General features: G+C 40.7%; 1 protein-coding gene across 1 annotated transcript in view; it reads left to right on the top strand.

Moving 5' to 3' along the window:
- LOC139283058 (guanine nucleotide-binding protein G(i) subunit alpha-2-like) overlaps positions 1-18,382 on the top strand; it is a 54,869-nt gene extending 36,487 nt beyond the window's left edge. The window contains exons 2-9 of the mRNA XM_070903001.1: positions 2,005-2,047; positions 7,292-7,433; positions 10,361-10,521; positions 13,402-13,530; positions 15,907-16,036; positions 16,161-16,314; positions 16,988-17,208; positions 17,439-18,382. Coding sequence (XP_070759102.1) covers positions 2,005-2,047; positions 7,292-7,433; positions 10,361-10,521; positions 13,402-13,530; positions 15,907-16,036; positions 16,161-16,314; positions 16,988-17,178 — 950 coding nt within the window. The 3' untranslated portion in view covers positions 17,179-17,208; positions 17,439-18,382. The remainder of the gene's footprint in view (positions 1-2,004; positions 2,048-7,291; positions 7,434-10,360; positions 10,522-13,401; positions 13,531-15,906; positions 16,037-16,160; positions 16,315-16,987; positions 17,209-17,438) is intronic.
- The last annotated feature ends 962 nt before the right edge of the window (positions 18,383-19,344 follow it).

The following is a 19,344-nucleotide window of genomic DNA, read 5'->3' as shown; positions in this document are numbered from 1 at the left end:
TAACTGAAAGCACCATGGATTAGAGTGTGGTCCTCTCACATTAAAGTTACTGTCATGTGTAATAAGGAACAGACTCTGTTTTGCAGTGAAATCATTTGAACTACAGACACATTCCACATGCTTGGAAATGTAGAGGTTATGTATATTTGTGTGGTACAGTAAAGAGAGCTGCTACCTCTTTGTTAATCAAAGCAGCAGTGGCACCAAGGTATGTGCCACAACTTCACCGCTCATTTCTAACTGTTAGCAGCTTCAGGTTCACTGGACAAACTCCAAAGGGCATGTTTACTACTTTCAGCAGAGTGTGTGTGTGTGTGTGTGTGTGTGTGTGTGTGTGTGTGTGTGTGTGTGTGTGTGTGTGTGTGTGTGTGTGTGTGTGTGTGTGTGTGTGTGTGTGTGTGTGTGTGGTGAGAGAGAGGCCCTGGTCAGTCAGATTCATGAACTCACAGGTCTACAAAGTATGTTCTGGCAGTTTGGCTTCGGACTCACATATCTGAGGCCGAGCCACAGAGGCTCCAGGGACAAACTCTGTCCTGTCTGTCTTACTGTGTTTCTCTCCTCCAGATCAGTGCAAAATTATAAATTATTGGTTTCCTTTATTGGTGCTTAAACCCTAAGAGGTTGTTCTAATAGATACAGTTATAAAGAGTTGGTGTGTGGAGGTTTAAGAGAAGACTGTTTGCTGGCCTCTTGGCTCTAAACCAATATTGTGGTTTTAACAAGCTTAAGTAGAACAAAGCTCGTCTGTGGTGGCACATTATGATTTATTCACGGTTAAGTATCCCATCTGCATTCTGACAAAATAACTGGATTGCCACACTGCCCATTTCCACTGAATCAGTCTGCATCTTATTTACTTCCCTTTTTTTCCAGCAGGGGATCTGTTTACAGTTTTCAATTCACGCTCAAGGTATGCACTGAGCCAGAGAGAGCATCTCTTTCTTCGCTTTTCCTCCTGCTTAACAATATGGCCCACAGACTGTACAGCAGATGGATGAGCACTTCATCACAGTGCGATTTGCAAATTGCATGGTGGGGACTTCAGAACCATGAGGTGGATGTAAAATGGAGAAAGCCACAATGTGTTTGTGTGTCTCAACAGAAAATCACTCTCACATTAGTGTCCATGTCCACTCATACACTTTTGGTTTTGTTACATTTTTGTCACATATTCAGCCTTAGCACACAGCAAGGTACGTGATGACACACCTTTTAGACTGTCAAAATCTGTTGGATACTTGTTAAAGCTGTCTTTATTTCAAGGCAAGCTGCACGTTCTTCTCTATTAGCCAGACTGAGTGCACATACCACGGGGAGCAGGAGCTGACAGCTGTCTGTGGAAGCTATCTTGGCCCATTCCTACCCTGGGGCTTCACAGTGCATGTGCGTGCTGCATGCTGCGTAGTAGTGTATTTTGAGGGTCATCCCAGAAAGACTTCACCCGGGGCAAGTACGATTGGAGAGTGCACTGACAGGCACCCCTGGGTGTGTTTGTGTGTGTGTAGTGTTAAATTCCTTGTGGCAGATGAGCTCCCTCTGGTCGCCGCAGGCTGTTAGAATAAACATAGCAAGGGATAAGAAAAGCCTGTATCCTGTCAGTGCAAGACGTTTCCATTAAAATGTTAACCATGATAAAGTGACTCGAAATAAAAAGAGGGGAATGGTTTTAGTTCCTTTTTAGAGGTTGAAAGTGGCCGGGGTGTTTCCCGTGAGATTAAAACACCCCTGTATTATCATATGAATTCAGACTTCAGATAGAACTGACTGAGTTATAATTAACAGGCACAATCCCTGTAGGTATACAGTGAGAGAGAACAGGAGACTGGTCCAGGATGAAAATGAGAGCTGAGGTCTGTTGCAGCGCTGAAGCCAGGGCTGGGAGGTAAAGGGAGGGCGCGCAAGACGAGGGTCCAGATGTGAGACGGCCTCGCGGGCTGCCTGTTTACATTTCTCAGCTAACAGGAGTGTATTTTTAACCTCTGCCTGTTTTTGTTCTCCCTGCAGGTGCTGGAGAGTCGGGGAAGAGCACCATTGTGAAGCAGATGAAGTGAGTGACTGCTCATTGTTTTGCTTTTCCTTCCATCATCTCTGGCAAATGAATACAGCACAACTACATGTATTATGTATATTGAAATATAGATGGTCTTCCAACATTTATTCAAGCATCAGTATGTGCTTCATAAACAGAAATTAAATGATTCAATGGAGAATGGAGAAGCACACTCATTTGTGGATATTGAAGCAAGTGTGCAGCACAAATGTGCCTCCTCACAACAAAATATCCTGGGTTTCCATCCCAGCGCCGGTCCTTTCTGTGTAGTGCTGCACAACATAATACCAAGTTCCCATGAATCATCATGTTTTATTTTTAGTGTGTCCACCTGTTTTTTTATGCACATTTTCAATTTGCTCTTAAAAAAATACCCTGAATGGCAACACAGACTAAAATTTGCAGCAGATCACACATTCAGATTGTAGAGTGTAACCTTCCTCAAATGAATACATGTAAAATGTAATCAGGAAAACTGAAGGAAGCAGGACTGCAGCATAATTTGGAAGGTTTATCTCCGTGGTCCACATCAGTTAGATCAGTTACCTCTGTGATCAGTTAGATCTGCCAGAAGCTCTGAAAATTGTCACTTTTTTCACATTCAAGTAAAGCGTCTTCCAGTGTAGTTTCTATTTGGAAACATCCTTTTCTGCTCTGTCAGACACACACACAGACGAGCTGTATCTTCCTCTGCACTGCAGCTGACATTGTATACAGGGATGCCCCCCCCCCTCTAGCTCACTGATATGGTGAGTAATGTATAGAGTTTGGCTCAGTTAGCTTTGCCCAGAGCCAACAGGCTTGAAAGAGGCCATTAACAGGCACCATGAGCATTTATCACCGGCCGCATGGAGGAGAGAAACAATTAAGTGATTGACCAAATCGATTGGAGACCAGTCACTGCGCAGAATACACATATCTTTTGACATCTGTACTGCACTCTCCCGCGCTACATGTGGACCACAACAGGTACCAGGGTCCATCTGTTGGATACATATAATTCAGTGACAATACTTCCAGTCCTGTTTTTGCATGTGTGCTATCAAGAATTAGCCAAGCAAAGAAAGCCCTCCATTATTACTGTGCTGATTGTAATCTGACATGGCTTAGTAAGCGTTTTCTAAGGACAGACATCATTTCAGTCAGAACAAAAGACGATTGAAAGTGTTCCTCTGCACTAAAACATCAGCATGAACTTTTCCTACACCTGATTGGACTAATCCACCCCTCACTGGACTGTCACTGGTTTTTGCTTTAAATAAAATAAAAACTAGAAAGAACGTGGAAGCTGTTCTTGAAACGTTGTCAAATTTCATATTCAAGTATTCACCAAGATTGGATTCTGAATAGATTTAAGGCAAGAAATTGGCCGTGCATTTGCTGAGTTGTGGTCCATTTTACTTCACATTTACAATGCTGAGCAGAAATAGTTACACAAGCACACAACGTTTGAGAGTTTCGAGAGGCAGACAGTGAGTCATGTCATCATGTAAACCGCGTCTCTTGGTTTGCTGATAGTTCCTTCTTCCTGCTGTACGGTTTAACTGATTCACAAAGGTTTTGTTTTTTTTAACAAAAGTCTTGTAGGGAAAACTGTAATAGCCTCACAACGTGAAGATTTCTGTCAATAGAAGAAAAAAGCTTGATATGTACAAGCTGGCATGACCTGCGGCAAAGAATTTGTTTAGAAACGGTCTCAAAAGATATGAGAAAAGATATGAGCAAGGAGGAGTACAAACACTAGTTTTCGTTGTCTTCTCCAGAGCCTAGGCTCTGATTACTGTGTATTGAAGCATAAATGAAACCGCTGGTTTCTTGGCTATGAAATGTTCCTGCTGTCAGTCTCTCTGAAACCCTCCGTACTTGTCCTTTTAAAACAAGGGTGGAGAAGCTGGTGCTAAGTGTGCATTTCCACAGCTGATGCGTATGAATGAAAGCTCCTAGTGTTCCTGTTCTCTAAACTCCTCTCACATGAGCTCATCAATGAACACCTACACGCTTGATGCTTTTGCTTTTGGTACGTCATTAACAAAAGCACACATCCAGTCCCCACATACACATGTACGCCCACACACACCAAACACAAAAGCAAGTGTCTCCAAATGGCCAAATTATTTCTCTTTATACATTTTGGGATTTTTCTTCTGAACATTATGTTTATTTGTTTTTGGCATTGAAAGAACATTGTCATACATTGACATTTGTAAACACCCCCCCACCACCAACAACAAATATTCAGGGAAGAAGGGAAAGAAAAAGAGGGAGAGGAAAAAATAAAAAAAATATTAAAATAATAATATAATATTAATAATGATTAAAAAGGGCAGAAAATACACAAGTAAATAAAAATGAAAAATAAATGTTTTAATATAGTATATATGTAAGAGGTATAGTACTTTTTCATAGGTGCTGTCATTTTATCTATCAGTTTCACTCATTCATTTCAGCCTGATCACTTTCCAGGAATTGCATAGAGGTGTTCCATATTTCCTTGAATGTATTTGATTTCCTCTGGACACATACGTTAATTTCTCCAGAATGAATGTCGCTGTCCTTTGTGCGTTATTACTAAGATTTCAGAGAACATCCCGTAGCGGAGCCCCATGGATTGTAGCTGTCTTTTCACTCCGTCGAATAGCGTCTGTTGTCGGTGGGTCTCCGCTGAATGGTCTGGGTAGAATCTAACGTTGTGGTTTTCAAACCGCACTGTTCTGTCTCCGGGCTGCTCACGTAGCGCTTTCCTTTTCTTTGTAGTTAAGGAACCTTATAATCACCGTTCTTGGTTTCGGATCCAGGCCAGCGATATGTCGTCCTATCCAATGCGCTCTCTCAATGACTAGTGGGGTGGGGAAGGTGTCGGTGCTGAGGGCTCTTGGTAGCCAACTCTTCAAAAATGCACACATATTTTGACCCTCTGCTTTTCAGGGAGGCCGATGAGCCTTAAGTTGTTGCAACACCCCCCCGTTTTCCTGGTCTTCTACTTAATTTCCAATTTGGCACATTTCTCTTGTAGCTTTTTGATAGCGCTGTGCATGGAGTTACGACTTAAAGCCCTTCCAATTCTTTCTTCTGCTTCTGTTATCCTGTTAGCTTGGTTTTGTAAATCACCCTTGAGTCCACTTATTCCCAGCAGCACATCCTCAAATTTCACATTGCATCGAGCGTATGGCCCATCCGCTGCCTCCGTTGTGGTGTCTTTGCTAGCAGCAGTTGAGCTAGCACTCGCTTCTAAAGTAGGCGCTGGTACTTTCAATGTTGTCGAGTTTTGCTGAGCTGTTTTCTGAGATTTCCCCACCATGGTTGACTTGTAGTCTACTGTTCAAGTATATGTGTGTTTGAGCTATTTGTGGTCTTCTAAATAATCAATTCAATAAATTAACTTTGGAGCCTCACAAAGATGTGCCTCACCAGCACCATGTTTCACTTAAACCCACCTATATAGACTTATTTTTCAGAGGACATGACACACACAATTGCCATGAATAACAATGATTCATACAATACCAGGGCTGTGCAACTGGTTAAGCCTATTGGTACGTATGCAGCAATTATTCGTGTTTTTAATTTATACCTGTAGTTTTCCTGCTAGGAAATGTCAAAATGTCTTAAGGGAAAAAGGTCTATCGAGCCCTTTAACTGACAGTGACGTGAAAAGAGCACAACACCACTGTGAATTCTTTTCAGCTTCCTAAAAACTGAGAACAAACATAACTTACTCAATTGTAATCTCCCAGTCCCAAGCTTTTTTGTAAGATGGACAAATAATAGATTTCAGAGATACTATGTGTGGAATTTTCCTATTCTTAATTCTGACACAAGGATAATTATCCTTGCAGAAATGATTCACAGGAAATGACACCACTAATGATGGGGTTTCATGTAATCTGGTTTTGAAATTCTTAATAGAAATTCAGGCACTAGACTTGGTTGACACTGGATTTGTTGTTGTGACAAAAAAGGACAATTCTGCGTGCAAAAATGTGACAGTCACAGCGTATGACAGCATTAATGATGGGATTTCAATTTAATCCAGTTTTAGAGTTCTATTAAAAATGTCTCACTGGTTGACTCTAGAAGTTATTTTTAGTAATTGAATATTTAAACGAGAAGGAAGCAGCTCACAAAGTCCATACGATGTAATTACCATTGCCAAGTTTTCAATTCAGTTTGTCTGATTCAGTTCAAAAGATATCTCAAAAGTGGTTCAGTGGTTCAGAGTGCTTCCGGCAGTAGTTCTAGATAATTGATCTCAGTTATATGTTGAAAGAAACTCCACATACATTCAGTTAGATCGGGACATAAACAAGTTATTCCGGTGTGGAAAGCACAATTACCTGATGCTCTATAAGAGCTACACACTATGTATCCATGTATGGTCCACATGTGCCAGCCTAATGTTTAAGATTTTGATAAAAAAAAAAAAACTATTTAAATAGTGCTTTGTAAAACAAAGTGCCTCACAATCAAATCAAAGTCAATCAAAAGTTATTTTATGAAATTATTAAAAGTAATGTTTGGATGAGGGGAAAACACTGTGGGCCTTCAGTCGTCTTGGCTGTGGCTCTCTGTGTTTCACAGTGGGGTCCCATTCAGCACATCACACAACCAATGAGCATCCTGGCTGTGTGACGCTGGTCTCTGGGCTGTGACGGGCCAGGGGAGATTGTTCTGTTTGGTTTCCAGCCCAGCAGCTTGTGTCTCAGCCCCATGCTTTTCCAACCACATGCCTCTTTCTCTCCGTCTCTTTCCACTGCTCCAAAACCAAGTAAATATATGTTTTAGTGTCCTCTAGCTGAGAGATCTGAAAAGGGCTGAATTTTCCCAGTAAAGCAACCCAGCAGTGTTGTGATTTGTGATCCCATACATGCGGGACTAGATCACCTTTGACGGAGCTAATGAAATATCAATTAAATATGTAATAATAATCTCTGATTAGGTTTATTGTAGCAAATGATGAACAACATTTTCACAATGGGATGAAATATTTAGCAAGAAAGTCTTTATTTTGCTTTTGAAAGTACTTTTTTCAGCCCTGAGTAGCGCCTACAGTCTTCCTCTCAGGCTGGGTGCAACTGACTTCCGACATCGAGAAGTAAAGGCAGAAAGACAGCCTGTATGTTGCCTGAGAGGCAAAAGCCTGGGCAAAAAAGCCAGAAAACAATATGTGTAATCATAAGTAATAATGTCAGTGTTATGTTTTCTCTTTCTCTTCCCCTCCCTCCCTCCGGTCTCTGTTTTCAGGATTATCCATGAGGACGGATACTCAGAAGATGAGTGTAAGCAGTACAGAGCAGTTGTCTACAGCAACACAATCCAGTCCATTATGGCCATCATCAAAGCCATGGCCAACCTTAAGATCGACTATGAGGAACCCACTAGAGCGGTAGGTCTCTGACAATAACGTTTACACTGAAATCTGTAACATTTTAAACGTCGTCACCATCTGCAGCAGCAAGATGCAAGTGAAATAAAGCAAAGATGGCAGCGTTGTTGTAAAAAGAAGATTGAGAGGCTGTTAGAATAAGCCATTACAAAACTCGAGACATGCCAGCTAGAGAGAGTTTTTGTTTTACAATACTCTGTCCTACAGATGGATTTGTTAACAGTATATTATAGCCTAATATAGCAGACATAGCTTCAAGTGCCATATTGTTCCCATGCAAGGTAGTAAGGGACAGGTTCTGTTAAGGTAGTAACAAAACCTTCTGGGAACCTCTTAAAGTATAGTGTAATATAGCTGCACTCAGTTCAGTGATATCATCTCTACTAATCACCACCAAAGCCTCCACTCTGGCTCCATCCTAACCACCCATATCTAGCCTTGAGGATTTGAGGCAGCAGAAATTATGCAGCTCAAGAATTTCCCCCGAGTGCAGTGTGACAGTTTCTACTTGGAAATCAACTCTGGGTAGCAGATGCTTAAGATGGACTCCTGCAGTTCCATGTATATTTTTGTCCCTGCATGTCTGTTTGTGTGTGTGTGTGTGTGTGTGTGTTTGTGTGTGCTGTTAAAGGAAAGTGTAAAGAAATGCCTTTCAACGGGGCTCCACCCAGGGAAATGATAAGATCACAGAGATAAAATTCAGGCATTACTCATGAGAGGAGAAAATGACATTGCTTTTTCTATGGACTCATTGTCTCACAAATGTGATTCATATATTCTATTCAAGGGATATTTTAGTTATAGAGGATGAAGCAATCTGTCAACTCTTACACCAAAGTTAATGTGAAAAGACAATTTAACTTAATGCCACATATTTTAATTCATCCTCTGTTTCTTTTACTATTAAATAAATGTAAATACTGACCTACCTCATCCTCAGACTCTCCATCTTGCTGAATTGGAATAAGTAATAAAGCTGGTGAATAAAATGACTGTACTTGGTGGCATGTTACTTAAACAGCATTTCACTCTCCCGGGTGACCTTCATTCCAGAAAAGTTGGATAAACATGGTTTTATGTGGAAAGAGCTTTTTGACTGCCTGGTATATGTCAGGATTGGCTCTGCCAAGGTAGCTAGCACTGCACGACAAGCTCTTCTGGACAGATTACAGTGTTTCATGAATGAGTTTATTTGAGTCACACGGTCCCCCCACTGGAGTGGCCCACAGAGAGCTTCGAGTATCCTGGAACATTTTGCAGATTTAAATTAAAAAGACAATATTTGTCTCACAGCCTGAAGGGACACAGTCAGCATTCAGCTATATTTCCTGAAATCAGTGTGTGACTGGACTGCTGAACAAGCTGCTTTCATTGTTTGCCAAACATGACAATTGCTGCAGACAATTGGTAACTAAATACTAGCACAATGCATACCTCTGCCAATGCCATGCACTTGTCCAGATATGTCACGTTGTGTCTTTACCAAACGTGTATTGTTTCTTCCCGCTGTCAACTGATTTCACACCAGAAGTTGCGTTTTAGACGTTGATGTTCTTTAATTCTAAATGAGTTGAATTGAGCCTCGTCACTTGACTCTCTTTGGCTGCACCTTACACAAACGTGTAGGTTAACCTGACAGTTGGTCAAGGAGAGACCATTTAAAACAGCTTGTGCTATATCACAGGATTTTAATTACTATCACGCGGTGCACAGTAAAGGGTAAACTTACTGTGACCTACAGCTGAGATGTAGAGTAGAGGGTCAGACAATGATTAACTAATACATGACAGTCTGCTCTCAATAGCTGAAGTTTATGTAAGCGTATGTCCAGTGTCAAACACAAAGGGTCAGAGTGGTGCTTCAGATGGCTAAGTCGCAGCTCAAATAGTTTAAACAGTGAAAAAGTGAATCTCAAGGTTTGCGTGTTAATGCAGAGGTGTGTGCATAACAGTCCCCCTAAAATGGATAGAAGACGAGAACAGACCTTGTGGTTAAATAAACTTTCTCATAACCCCAATGTTCCAGGTTTAGCTGTGTCCATCAACAGCAATCTGCAATCTTAAACTGTTCTTGAACAAGACATTGAGCACCAAAAGCAATGGTTAAAAAAGAAATGCTAGTATGGGACCAAGACGTCCTAAAGAGACAAAACTAAATTCAGCTGCAGAATCCCAGTGAACGCTTCCCTGTTCATTGATTACAGCTATCTCTGGGTAATAAAGACAAGTAAATACTTCAAATATTAATGTAAATGTGTAAACATTAATTTACTGTCTACCATTTGATGCATCTGTTTTTCCAGGCCACTGCACCTTAATGGATGGATTCATTACAGTGCAAAGTTTGATGGTAGATGACTGTGTGATGCCCGCGGGCCAATTCAATGATTAAAACATTATTTCTGGTCATACTTATCCTCACTCTTTGGTTTACATCTCTGTTTCTTCACGTCTCTCTTGTACAGTGTGATTGGTTGAGAAAAGCATATCTGCATACAGTTAGCCATAAAACATGTCACATCTGACTTGTATGGAGTGCAGAGGGCCGCAGGAACTTCAAATGACATAACATGGAAAGAAAAATGCTGTTTTTCTACAAAAAAGTTACATCTGGAATTTTACGATATGTTAAAAAATATACACTTTAAATTAAGAATGAATTCACAAATAATCAATGAAGTATGTCATTATATTTTTCATTTTTCACTCTAACATACACTGTATAGTAATCAAATGCATTCAGGGCCACCATTACTGGACCTTGCAATAGATGAGTAGAATACCAGCCATGTGGAAAGAAAGTCCTAAATAAATTCCTGCGGGGTCAAGCTTATCAGCTTTGTGTAGTGAAGAAAAATAATGAGGTTTAATAAACGTTAATTCTTTTTTTAACAGTCTATCTAATGGTGTGTGTGTGTGTCTTGTCAGGACGATGCCCGCCAACTGTTTGCCCTGTCAGCAGCAGCAGAGGAGCAGGGCATCCTGCCAGAAGACCTGTCCAACGTCATCCAGCGACTGTGGGCTGACGGAGGTGTCCAGAGCTGCTTCACACGGGCCCGAGAGTACCAGCTCAATGACTCCGCAGCCTAGTGAGTGCCTTAATATAACATAAAATGACCAGACTTTTCACTGATAACCACATGTCAGAAATGAATAATGATGATATATTGATAGAAGTTGGGATAAGGCAGCTCTACCGGTAAGTTGCCGTTGATATTAATGTAGAATTTTCTTGGGCAAGAGTAATTTGGTTGCTCCTGTGATAAGAGCAGGCAGTGTGAGGAGTGTATAAATATTATATCCTCCTCTCTACATTTAGAGCTTAGGATTGTTTTTAATACACCTATAACTTGCTCTGTGTGATAAGTTGGCCAAATATCCTTGTTTGTCACTGTTATTTTTTCCTCCACTTCTCTATATTTATTACATCAACACCATACTCCTTAGTAGTTTATAAGTTTTCTCAGTGCTGGATTCAGTGTTATTATTCCTCATATTGTTAGTATATGTTAATATAGCTGTGGAGGAGGTCCCTGTGGAGCGCAGCTGCAGTTATTTACAGTGAAGACGTTGCAGTTTTGTTTAAACAGTGACTTTTAAGACCAGTGGCGTTGCTAATGTGCAACAACACAGCAACCTCTCAGCCTCTCTCCTCAGGTCTTAATTACCTCAATTACCCTCATCTCTGAGTGCTCCATTTGTTGGCCACATTGTTATAATGTTCCAGTATAATAACGGGTGGAGCATGCTGTAATTGCGAGAGGCTGCTGGTAAGAGGTGAGAGGTGGTTATCGCTCTGACCCTCGGGGACGCGCTGCTGCTCTGAAATGGAAATCCAGAGGAAACGGAGAGCCTCAGCCTCATTCGCCAGCAGCTGCCTGCGAGCTGCAGCAGGAATTAACTGCACTGATTTCTGTTTAATGCACAAGGCCCTTGATAATACTATGACACCCCCAGAATGTGCTGCGAACTGTCAAGGGAGTGTTAAGTGTTTCACAAATGATTGCTTTGCAGTCACGACAGTATTTAACTTCCACAGGGAGTGATATTGTTCTGTGTTTGTGTTGGCCAGCGTAATCATAACTTCTCTGTCTCTGCTTCGCTGCTCTCGTTAAAGCCGAGGGGACCTGGAAGCGGTGCTGCTAACACGACCTCACATTTAGTTTAGCAGGGAGAGCGGACAATGTAGGATGTTTCATCATGGCTCTGTAGAGTGCTGAGAGAGTCGGTTGCTATAAGAGAGGACTAAATGAGTCTGGCACTCGACCATAATCCATGTCTGAGCACCTGCTGAGAGCCAGAGAAAGGATGGGGAAGATAAAAAGAGAGAGGGGGAGAGATGGCACAGCTCACATTAACAGAGACCTCTCTCTTCTCTCTCACTGGTTTAATAGAAAGGGACATGTACTGTACACTCTGAAAATAATGGATCCAGCTGCCATTATTTGAGGAAACAAGACTAACCTTTTCACACGTCTGTGTTTATAGAAACACCTTGCACTGTAATTGTTCTGTGTGCACCAATATTTGCTATTTACACTGAGTCTACTATGGCTCCATAGTAGGTCACTTAAAATTGTTTACTCCAGTGACAACAATCGAGGCAGTTTTAAGATATCTTTTAAAATATCTTGTAAAACGACCATCATTTTGCCATTGACGATTCTCTGTCACAGTCGAGTGCCTTTTCTTATCAGAGTGTAAGCCGACCAAATTCAATTAATCTTCAAGGCTTATGAACCCAATGGCCAAATCAGCGTTACAATATCTGATGTGTGGACTACAAAAGCAGCCTGAACCTCTGTGGGGAGCAGGATTATGATTAAACTGTCCAACGCGTGGCATGAAGTAGTTGTGCGGAGGCTCTAATATCCACACCCAGGCTGTGGCGTGTATGGGATTACATCCAGCGCCAACACTTTGTTATACAACAAAGTCTTCTTTTTTTTATGCTGTTGAATATTTTGCTGAAAGATTTACAGAAAATACTTTTGTGTTCCAGCTAAGAGAAAATAGAGAAATGGGAGTTTGATAGTAATATTTTAACACTGAATTGGGTGCCATGTCCTGTCTGCACTGTTTGATGTCTCTTATCAAAGAATATCAGAGGATTTAAACAAAGGTCGCTGTCTCTTGTGCGCGTTCATGTGGATATGAAAAGGAAAGCGTCTCAGTGTCGCTTGGCAGGATTTAGTGTTTACATCGCTGACCATACAACGTGATTTTGTGATTGTGATCATGAAGAAGATTTAATCAGAAAGCATTCCAGCTTATTCTGCAGAACTTAGGTTCACTTAGAGGACTTAGACTTAGAACTTAGAGGAAGTATTATTTGTAAAGGCTTTCTGAAGATTTTAGACCATTTTTATCAGTGTTGTATGTGAGAAGCTACATTCATTTGTAACTGAGGTCGCTGTAACACATGGCTGAGATGCAGTATGTGATATACATCTTCATTATCTCTGTATTCAATAGCGTGGTTGGTTCTCAGGGACAATATACTGTATGCTCCAATTATCAATGAATGGATAGTAAGCAGGGATGTTGCATATCTTAAGGCGTTCAGAATGTCAGCAGATATTAAGTTTCAGAAAACGTTTCCTTATCTTGTACACAAATGCGTTGAATAGAAATTTTATTAAATGATTATTCATGATGTTTAAAAGTGAGGTGATCTTCAACCAAGAGGAAACTGCGTGAACTTTAGTGTGAGCTGGAATTAACAGAGGTGAAGCAGCAGTCCTGTGTTGTTTCATGACGGCACATTAACTCATGTAAAGTGACCGGACTGTGTTGAGACGACACGGTGCCGCCAGTGCTGTTAGAGGGCCAGCATGAGGCTCTTCTGTTCTTCTCATGTCTGTGTGAAGGAACAAGATGAGACCTGAAACAACCTCCCATCCATTCTCTCTGTGAGTTTATAGGACAGTTCTCTTAATATATATCGTTTGTGTCCGTGTTCCCATCAGTTACCTAAATGACCTGGAGAGGATAGCCAAGCCAGATTACATCCCCACACAGCAGGATGTGCTGCGGACCCGAGTGAAGACCACCGGCATTGTGGAAACACATTTCACCTTCAAGGACCTGCACTTCAAGTAAGACCCCCTTTTTTTTATAAACACCATTAAAATTGTTATCACCACATCAGTTTATATTGTGCAGCACAACATTTCATTTTAAATGTACTCACTTGCCCTACCAAGTGCTGTGTTTAGTAGCAGCACGGCATTAACAACCGCCTCAGCTAATACACTTCCATGATGCCATTTCACACAGCAGAGGACATATACATTTAATGGCTGTTTTTTAGATTATCATTTAGTAACTGAACTGATCAGAGAGGGTGAGGTGCAATCAGGGCGCAATCAGTTATTTGACTAGGCTTAATGCTCACCACCTGAAATGCATCGACACATTTTAGTCTGAATTGTTCCGACGGGAGCCTGAAATATTTTGCATGTGAGGATTTACACAATGAGCAGGTTTATAAAGGCAAGTCATTAGAAAAGCAGTGAAACCCAGTTTGATCCCTAAGACTTTCTTAATGCGTCACTGTGTTATTTGAAGATAACAGACTTTAAACATTATGTGGAAGCAATCAACTGTTGTTGCAGAGTATTTCACTGCATTTTGACAATAATGACCCTCATTTGAGGATTTTGCCAGCTGAGGAAAATTCATTTGCGTGTACACTTATGAGTCAGTCATGCCTTTATGTTTGTACTAAAAGTGTTATGTGTGTTTGCCGGCGCTCAATGTTTCCCCCTTTTTAGGAAAGTCAATAAAGTTCACAGAAAGGAAAACATTTGTTTTTTCCGATTTGTGGATTTGTTGTTTTGTTGCCGTCTCATTTCAGCAACTTGAGCTCAAGATGTCCTTTACCCAAACAGCTCGTCCCACTCGATACTGTTACAGCGGGGACTCTGTTCATGTTACAGAAAAGAAGAGGGGAAAACCCGTCAACCATAAATATGAGTGAAAACTCACACGCAGATTTGTTTTCTTTTTTCGTATCCCACACAAACAATATGCACATGTGTAGGATTTTAGTGACCAAATAGTTATCACAGCAGGTTTACACATATTACTAATGAAAAACTGTATTAGTCAATGCAAACTCACTATTACCCCTTTAGTTTATTACTTGTTTATACTATGTGATTGTTTAGTCCTTGTGTTTGTGTTCTGATAATGGTATATTCCTCACCCCTCAAACCACACACAAACACATTATACTTTATATCTGATGGAGACATTAGTCACTACTAAGGCTCTGGAAACAACAGAGGAAATTGTTTGTAAAATATCAAAGATCGAAAAACACTTTCAGTCAGACTTTAGTTGCTTTATCAAAGCAGTGGAAATGAAAAGGCATGTGTGCCTGCTGTGTGTAATATTTGAGTCTCATATTTATGTCTTGATTCATTTTATTTCTTTGGGGAAGACATAAATCAAATCCAGCTAGCATATGTTTACCTACAGCACCTCTTCAGCGGCGTACTGCTGTGATATATTTAGCTTGTGTAAGCGGTGCTGGAGACAAGCGCACTGTTGAGGTAAACAGTCTGAAGTGTGTCACTGTCATAATGAGCTCTGCTTACTCAGCCTGAAGCTGGGTGCCGTCCGCTAGAGGCAAAGTTCTGCTCTGGTGAACCAAAACTCTGAAAGTGAAAACTGCTTAGCAGCAAGAATGAAGTGTCATGACGAAAGTGTGTCACTCTGAGATGCTACAAATGGCTACGCTCTACCTTTAGCTGCCGGCTGAAAAGCTCCCTCTCAATATTAGATGGAGAAACTCTTCGAGTCTGGCACCGTCCAGAGGAGCATCCTCTCTCATCCATCTAGCTGCCCTCCATCTTCATGAATAAGTCATGCAGGATCTTAGAGGAAAAACCTGCCGCTGCAATGCCTCAACCTGTCTTAAGGACACCTGTTTTAATGCAACATTTTGTCATATTTTTTGTGGTGGACTTGCTGAAGTGCACAGACAGCTTCACACATGTTTGTACTGTTGTTATGTAGGAGGATTAGATTGCAAACATAAACACAATGGAAGTACTTTGAATAACGATAACAATAAAGAAACCATATGGATGTTATGATGGTGGATCATTTCAATCATGGAGGCTGGAGAGGGGGCAGGTTTTTACTGGAGCAGACAATGCCTCCACCTGTCTTAAGGCCGCCTGTTACCACAGCAACTGCACTGAACTAAAATGCCAACAAATGCCAGGAAAATGACAAGGTTTTTGCAGCAAACACCCTGCCCTGAAGAGACAAAGAGGCAGAAATGTATTCACTGGAAAGAGAGGGAGAGCGCACACAGGTTTCCAGAGGGAGACCTTGAAGCTGCTCGGCTTGTCTGTCAGTGTGAAAAAGTGTTGTTTCTCCTGGGCTCAGTCCCACACGGCTCTCTCATAAAAAAAAAAGAAAGAAAAAACAGCATGTTTAAGCTGCGTGTGTCTGTGCAGGATGTTTGATGTTGGAGGCCAGCGGTCAGAAAGGAAGAAGTGGATCCACTGCTTCGAGGGAGTCACAGCTATCATCTTCTGTGTAGCCATGAGCGCTTACGACCTGGTCCTGGCTGAGGATGAGGAGATGGTGAGTTATAAGCTTATACTCATTTCACAGAGCCTGTTCCCATGGTCATTTAAATGGGGGAGGGAGGTTGGGGGTGCTCTCTAACAATTTCTCTATCTCCACATTTGTGCCCCGTCCCGCCCAGAACCGGATGCATGAGAGCATGAAGCTGTTTGACTCCATCTGCAACAACAAGTGGTTCACAGAGACATCCATCATCCTGTTCCTCAACAAGAAGGACCTGTTCGAGGAGAAGATCGCCCACAGCCCTCTGACCATCTGCTTCCCCGAGTACACTGGTACAGTCTGAACACCTCAATACAAGTGCAGGGCACGTCAAATGTTCTGTCAGTAGGGTGTGATACGTCCACCAGCCCCAGTTTGTGCCTCTTATGTATTACCATCACATTGAAGTCTCAGAGATAAGCATCTGTTTCTCTAAAGAAATTATTACCCAGCAGTCTTTGAAAAACCCAGAAGGTTGTTTAACAACATTTACTGCTGTTCTGAAATATTTTCAAAATCCTTTAAGACTCTTCTCTCTCTTTTCTGCACAAAACCCATTTCTTTATTTTCTTTATATGTATTTCCTAATCCAGGTAGCCAGAAATTACCTTTCCTGTTTTTATACAACACAAGTAAGATATCAGTGCATTATTCAGGTGAAAATGTAAAATGATAGCAAGTAATCATTATAGACGAGGTGAGATCATATTTCTTTCATCCAGACGGCTTGATGGGTCTTTGAGGATTCTGGAAAGTGTTGTTAAATGACCCTCTGGCTTCTTCAAACATCGCTGGGTAGTTATTCTTCAGAGAAACGAATGTTTATTTGTGTTACTTGAATGTAATAGTAACACAAGAGGCCAAAAAAGAAGCAAAATCAGCAAATGAATGAAGTGAAACTGTCTCATCCCCTCAGATTCTTTCACCAGCTCTCCTAACGGCCCCCCAACTCTCTCTGTCCCTCAGGCCCAAACAAGTACGAGGAGGCCCAGGCTTACATCCAGACCAAATTTGAGGACCTGAACAAGAAGAAGGACACCAAGGAAATCTACACCCACTTCACCTGCGCCACCGACACCAAGAACGTGCAGTTTGTGTTCGATGCCGTCACTGACGTCATCATCAAGAACAACCTGAAGGACTGTGGCCTGTTCTAAAAAAGAAAACGTGTCTGAGAAAGTGTCAAGGTGAGTTGAGAGAAATGACGGAGAAAGTGATTCAGCTCTCTTAACAAGTCACGAAATGAAGCCTGTTTTTCGAACTGACTAATTAGTGTGTGTGTGTGTGTGTGTGTGTGTGTGTGTGTGTGTGTGTTTATGTGTTTATGTGTTTATGTGTGTGTGTGTGTGTGTGTGTGTGTGTGTGTGTGTGTGTGTGTGTGTGTGTGTGTGTGTGTGTGTTTTTGTGCTTTTATTAGATTACTTGAACAGTTCCGGTGACCATAAAGATAGGGGAGTATACACACATCACGACTGCACTGGCCGACCACGATATCTGCTTTGATCTGCTTTTTATAAAGACACCTAAGAGACTGAAAACCCGACGAGCCTTGCGGAATTTCAACGATTGCTGATCCAGTCACTCGTATTGTTAACTCTTTGGGCTATGACCACAAAAATCAACATTTATTATTGTATTTTTGTTCTTTTTTGTTTTGTTTTTTTTTCTTCTTGATTCTCAATTACTAGAGGAAGCAAAGGAAAACTTTTTTATATAAATGCATTCATTTTACTTTTAGAAATTCTGATGTGCAAATTATTAAACTTTTAATCACATGAAGCTTATTTTTTAAAAGATGAAGCACAGGCATGGACATAAAATATGATTGATAAAGGAAAGTGCTTTTTTTATATATATATAATGTTTACATAAGTTCATCATTCATAGCCAAACCGTATATTGTTCTGCATGACTCAACTTGGCAAATATTAGCTCTGTAATCTGCACAAATTATCTAACATTCCTACAAAATGAAAATAAAAAATATTAAAACGTTGAGAAAAGAGAAAAAAAAAAGCTTCACATGCAAGGAGAAATGACAGCTAAATTCTCACTGATATTTAAAGTATGTGTGTACCTAACATTCTCTCACTTTTTATAGTACCATTTCCGTGTCTGTTGCAGTATGTTTGTGCCTTGACTTCTGTTTACAACCAGTTCCTAGATATGCTTTCAGTACTGTTTGACCTACTGTGCGCCTATATTTTTCTTCCATTTTTCTGCCTAGCACCTATGAATATATAGTGATGATTAATGAGAGACGAAAATCTAATTCAGAAAAAGGTTAGTGTTTTTGGTAAATATTAAAATGCTTTAAAAGTCCTATATGATTTAATTTAAATAAAAGTAGAGACCACCTGACTTGTTTTTTTTCTCTCCATTTTGTTACTTTTATGTGGTCCTGCTGAAGTGCACTGACGACTTCACACGTTTGTACTGTTGCTACACAGGAGGGTTAGATTACAAACATAAATACAATGGAAGCACTTTGGAAGGGGGTTAGAACGAAGAATAATAATAATAAAGTAACTTTATGGATGTTATGAAGGTGGACAGTTTCAATCATGGAGGCTGGAGAGGGAGCAGGTTTTTACTGGAGACAGTTTCACATCCTCAAACAGGAAGGAAGCAAACTTTTGAAATAAGTGTCTGTGGTGTTTGGTTGCAATAATAAAACAAACAAACAAACGAAAAACTTAATAGTCACTTGCACACGAGTTGGAGTAACTAAGATATATCCAGTGTAGTTTGCTCCTCATGTGAAGCCCCTTTTTTCCATTCAAGCAATCAATTCTCTCTGGTAGTTGAGCTGTAAAGGTAACAACCCTGAAACGTTGCAGAAACCACGTTTGTTTATGTTCACTTTAGGTTTAAAGCCAGACCATGTAACTTCAGCTGGACGGCAGCCATTGTTGCTACAAGTGACGAATGAGGGATCGTGGAAAATGCTAAAATGTAGTGGAATAGTAGCACAGAAAGTCAGTAAAACGATCCAATATTGTTAGTTACAAAGCAACATCTATCTAAAGTTAGCTAACATTAGCCACTGTAAGCTACTGGTCAAGCAGCAAAACCCCTGAATGTAACTTAAGGAAGGATGTGGGTTTTTTCTGCTTATGAGTTCAACTTTTCATTTGTAAAAGGAAGAATGAGTTGTTTAGTGACATAGTCTCGCTTTAAGCACTCATTTCATGTTCTTGGCCTTTTTTTTTTTTAATGTGGTATATACATATTTTGTATAATAATTATTCAGTTTTATGCAGACTGCACACACAGTTCAACCTTACCTCAACTCCCTACTAGAGACATGTCTTTAAACTGTC

The sequence above is a fragment of the Enoplosus armatus genome, chromosome 3, assembly GCF_043641665.1.
Source record: "Enoplosus armatus isolate fEnoArm2 chromosome 3, fEnoArm2.hap1, whole genome shotgun sequence".
NCBI classification, from domain to species: domain Eukaryota; kingdom Metazoa; phylum Chordata; class Actinopteri; order Centrarchiformes; family Enoplosidae; genus Enoplosus; species Enoplosus armatus.
This window is presented reverse-complemented; position numbering and strand designations above follow the sequence as displayed.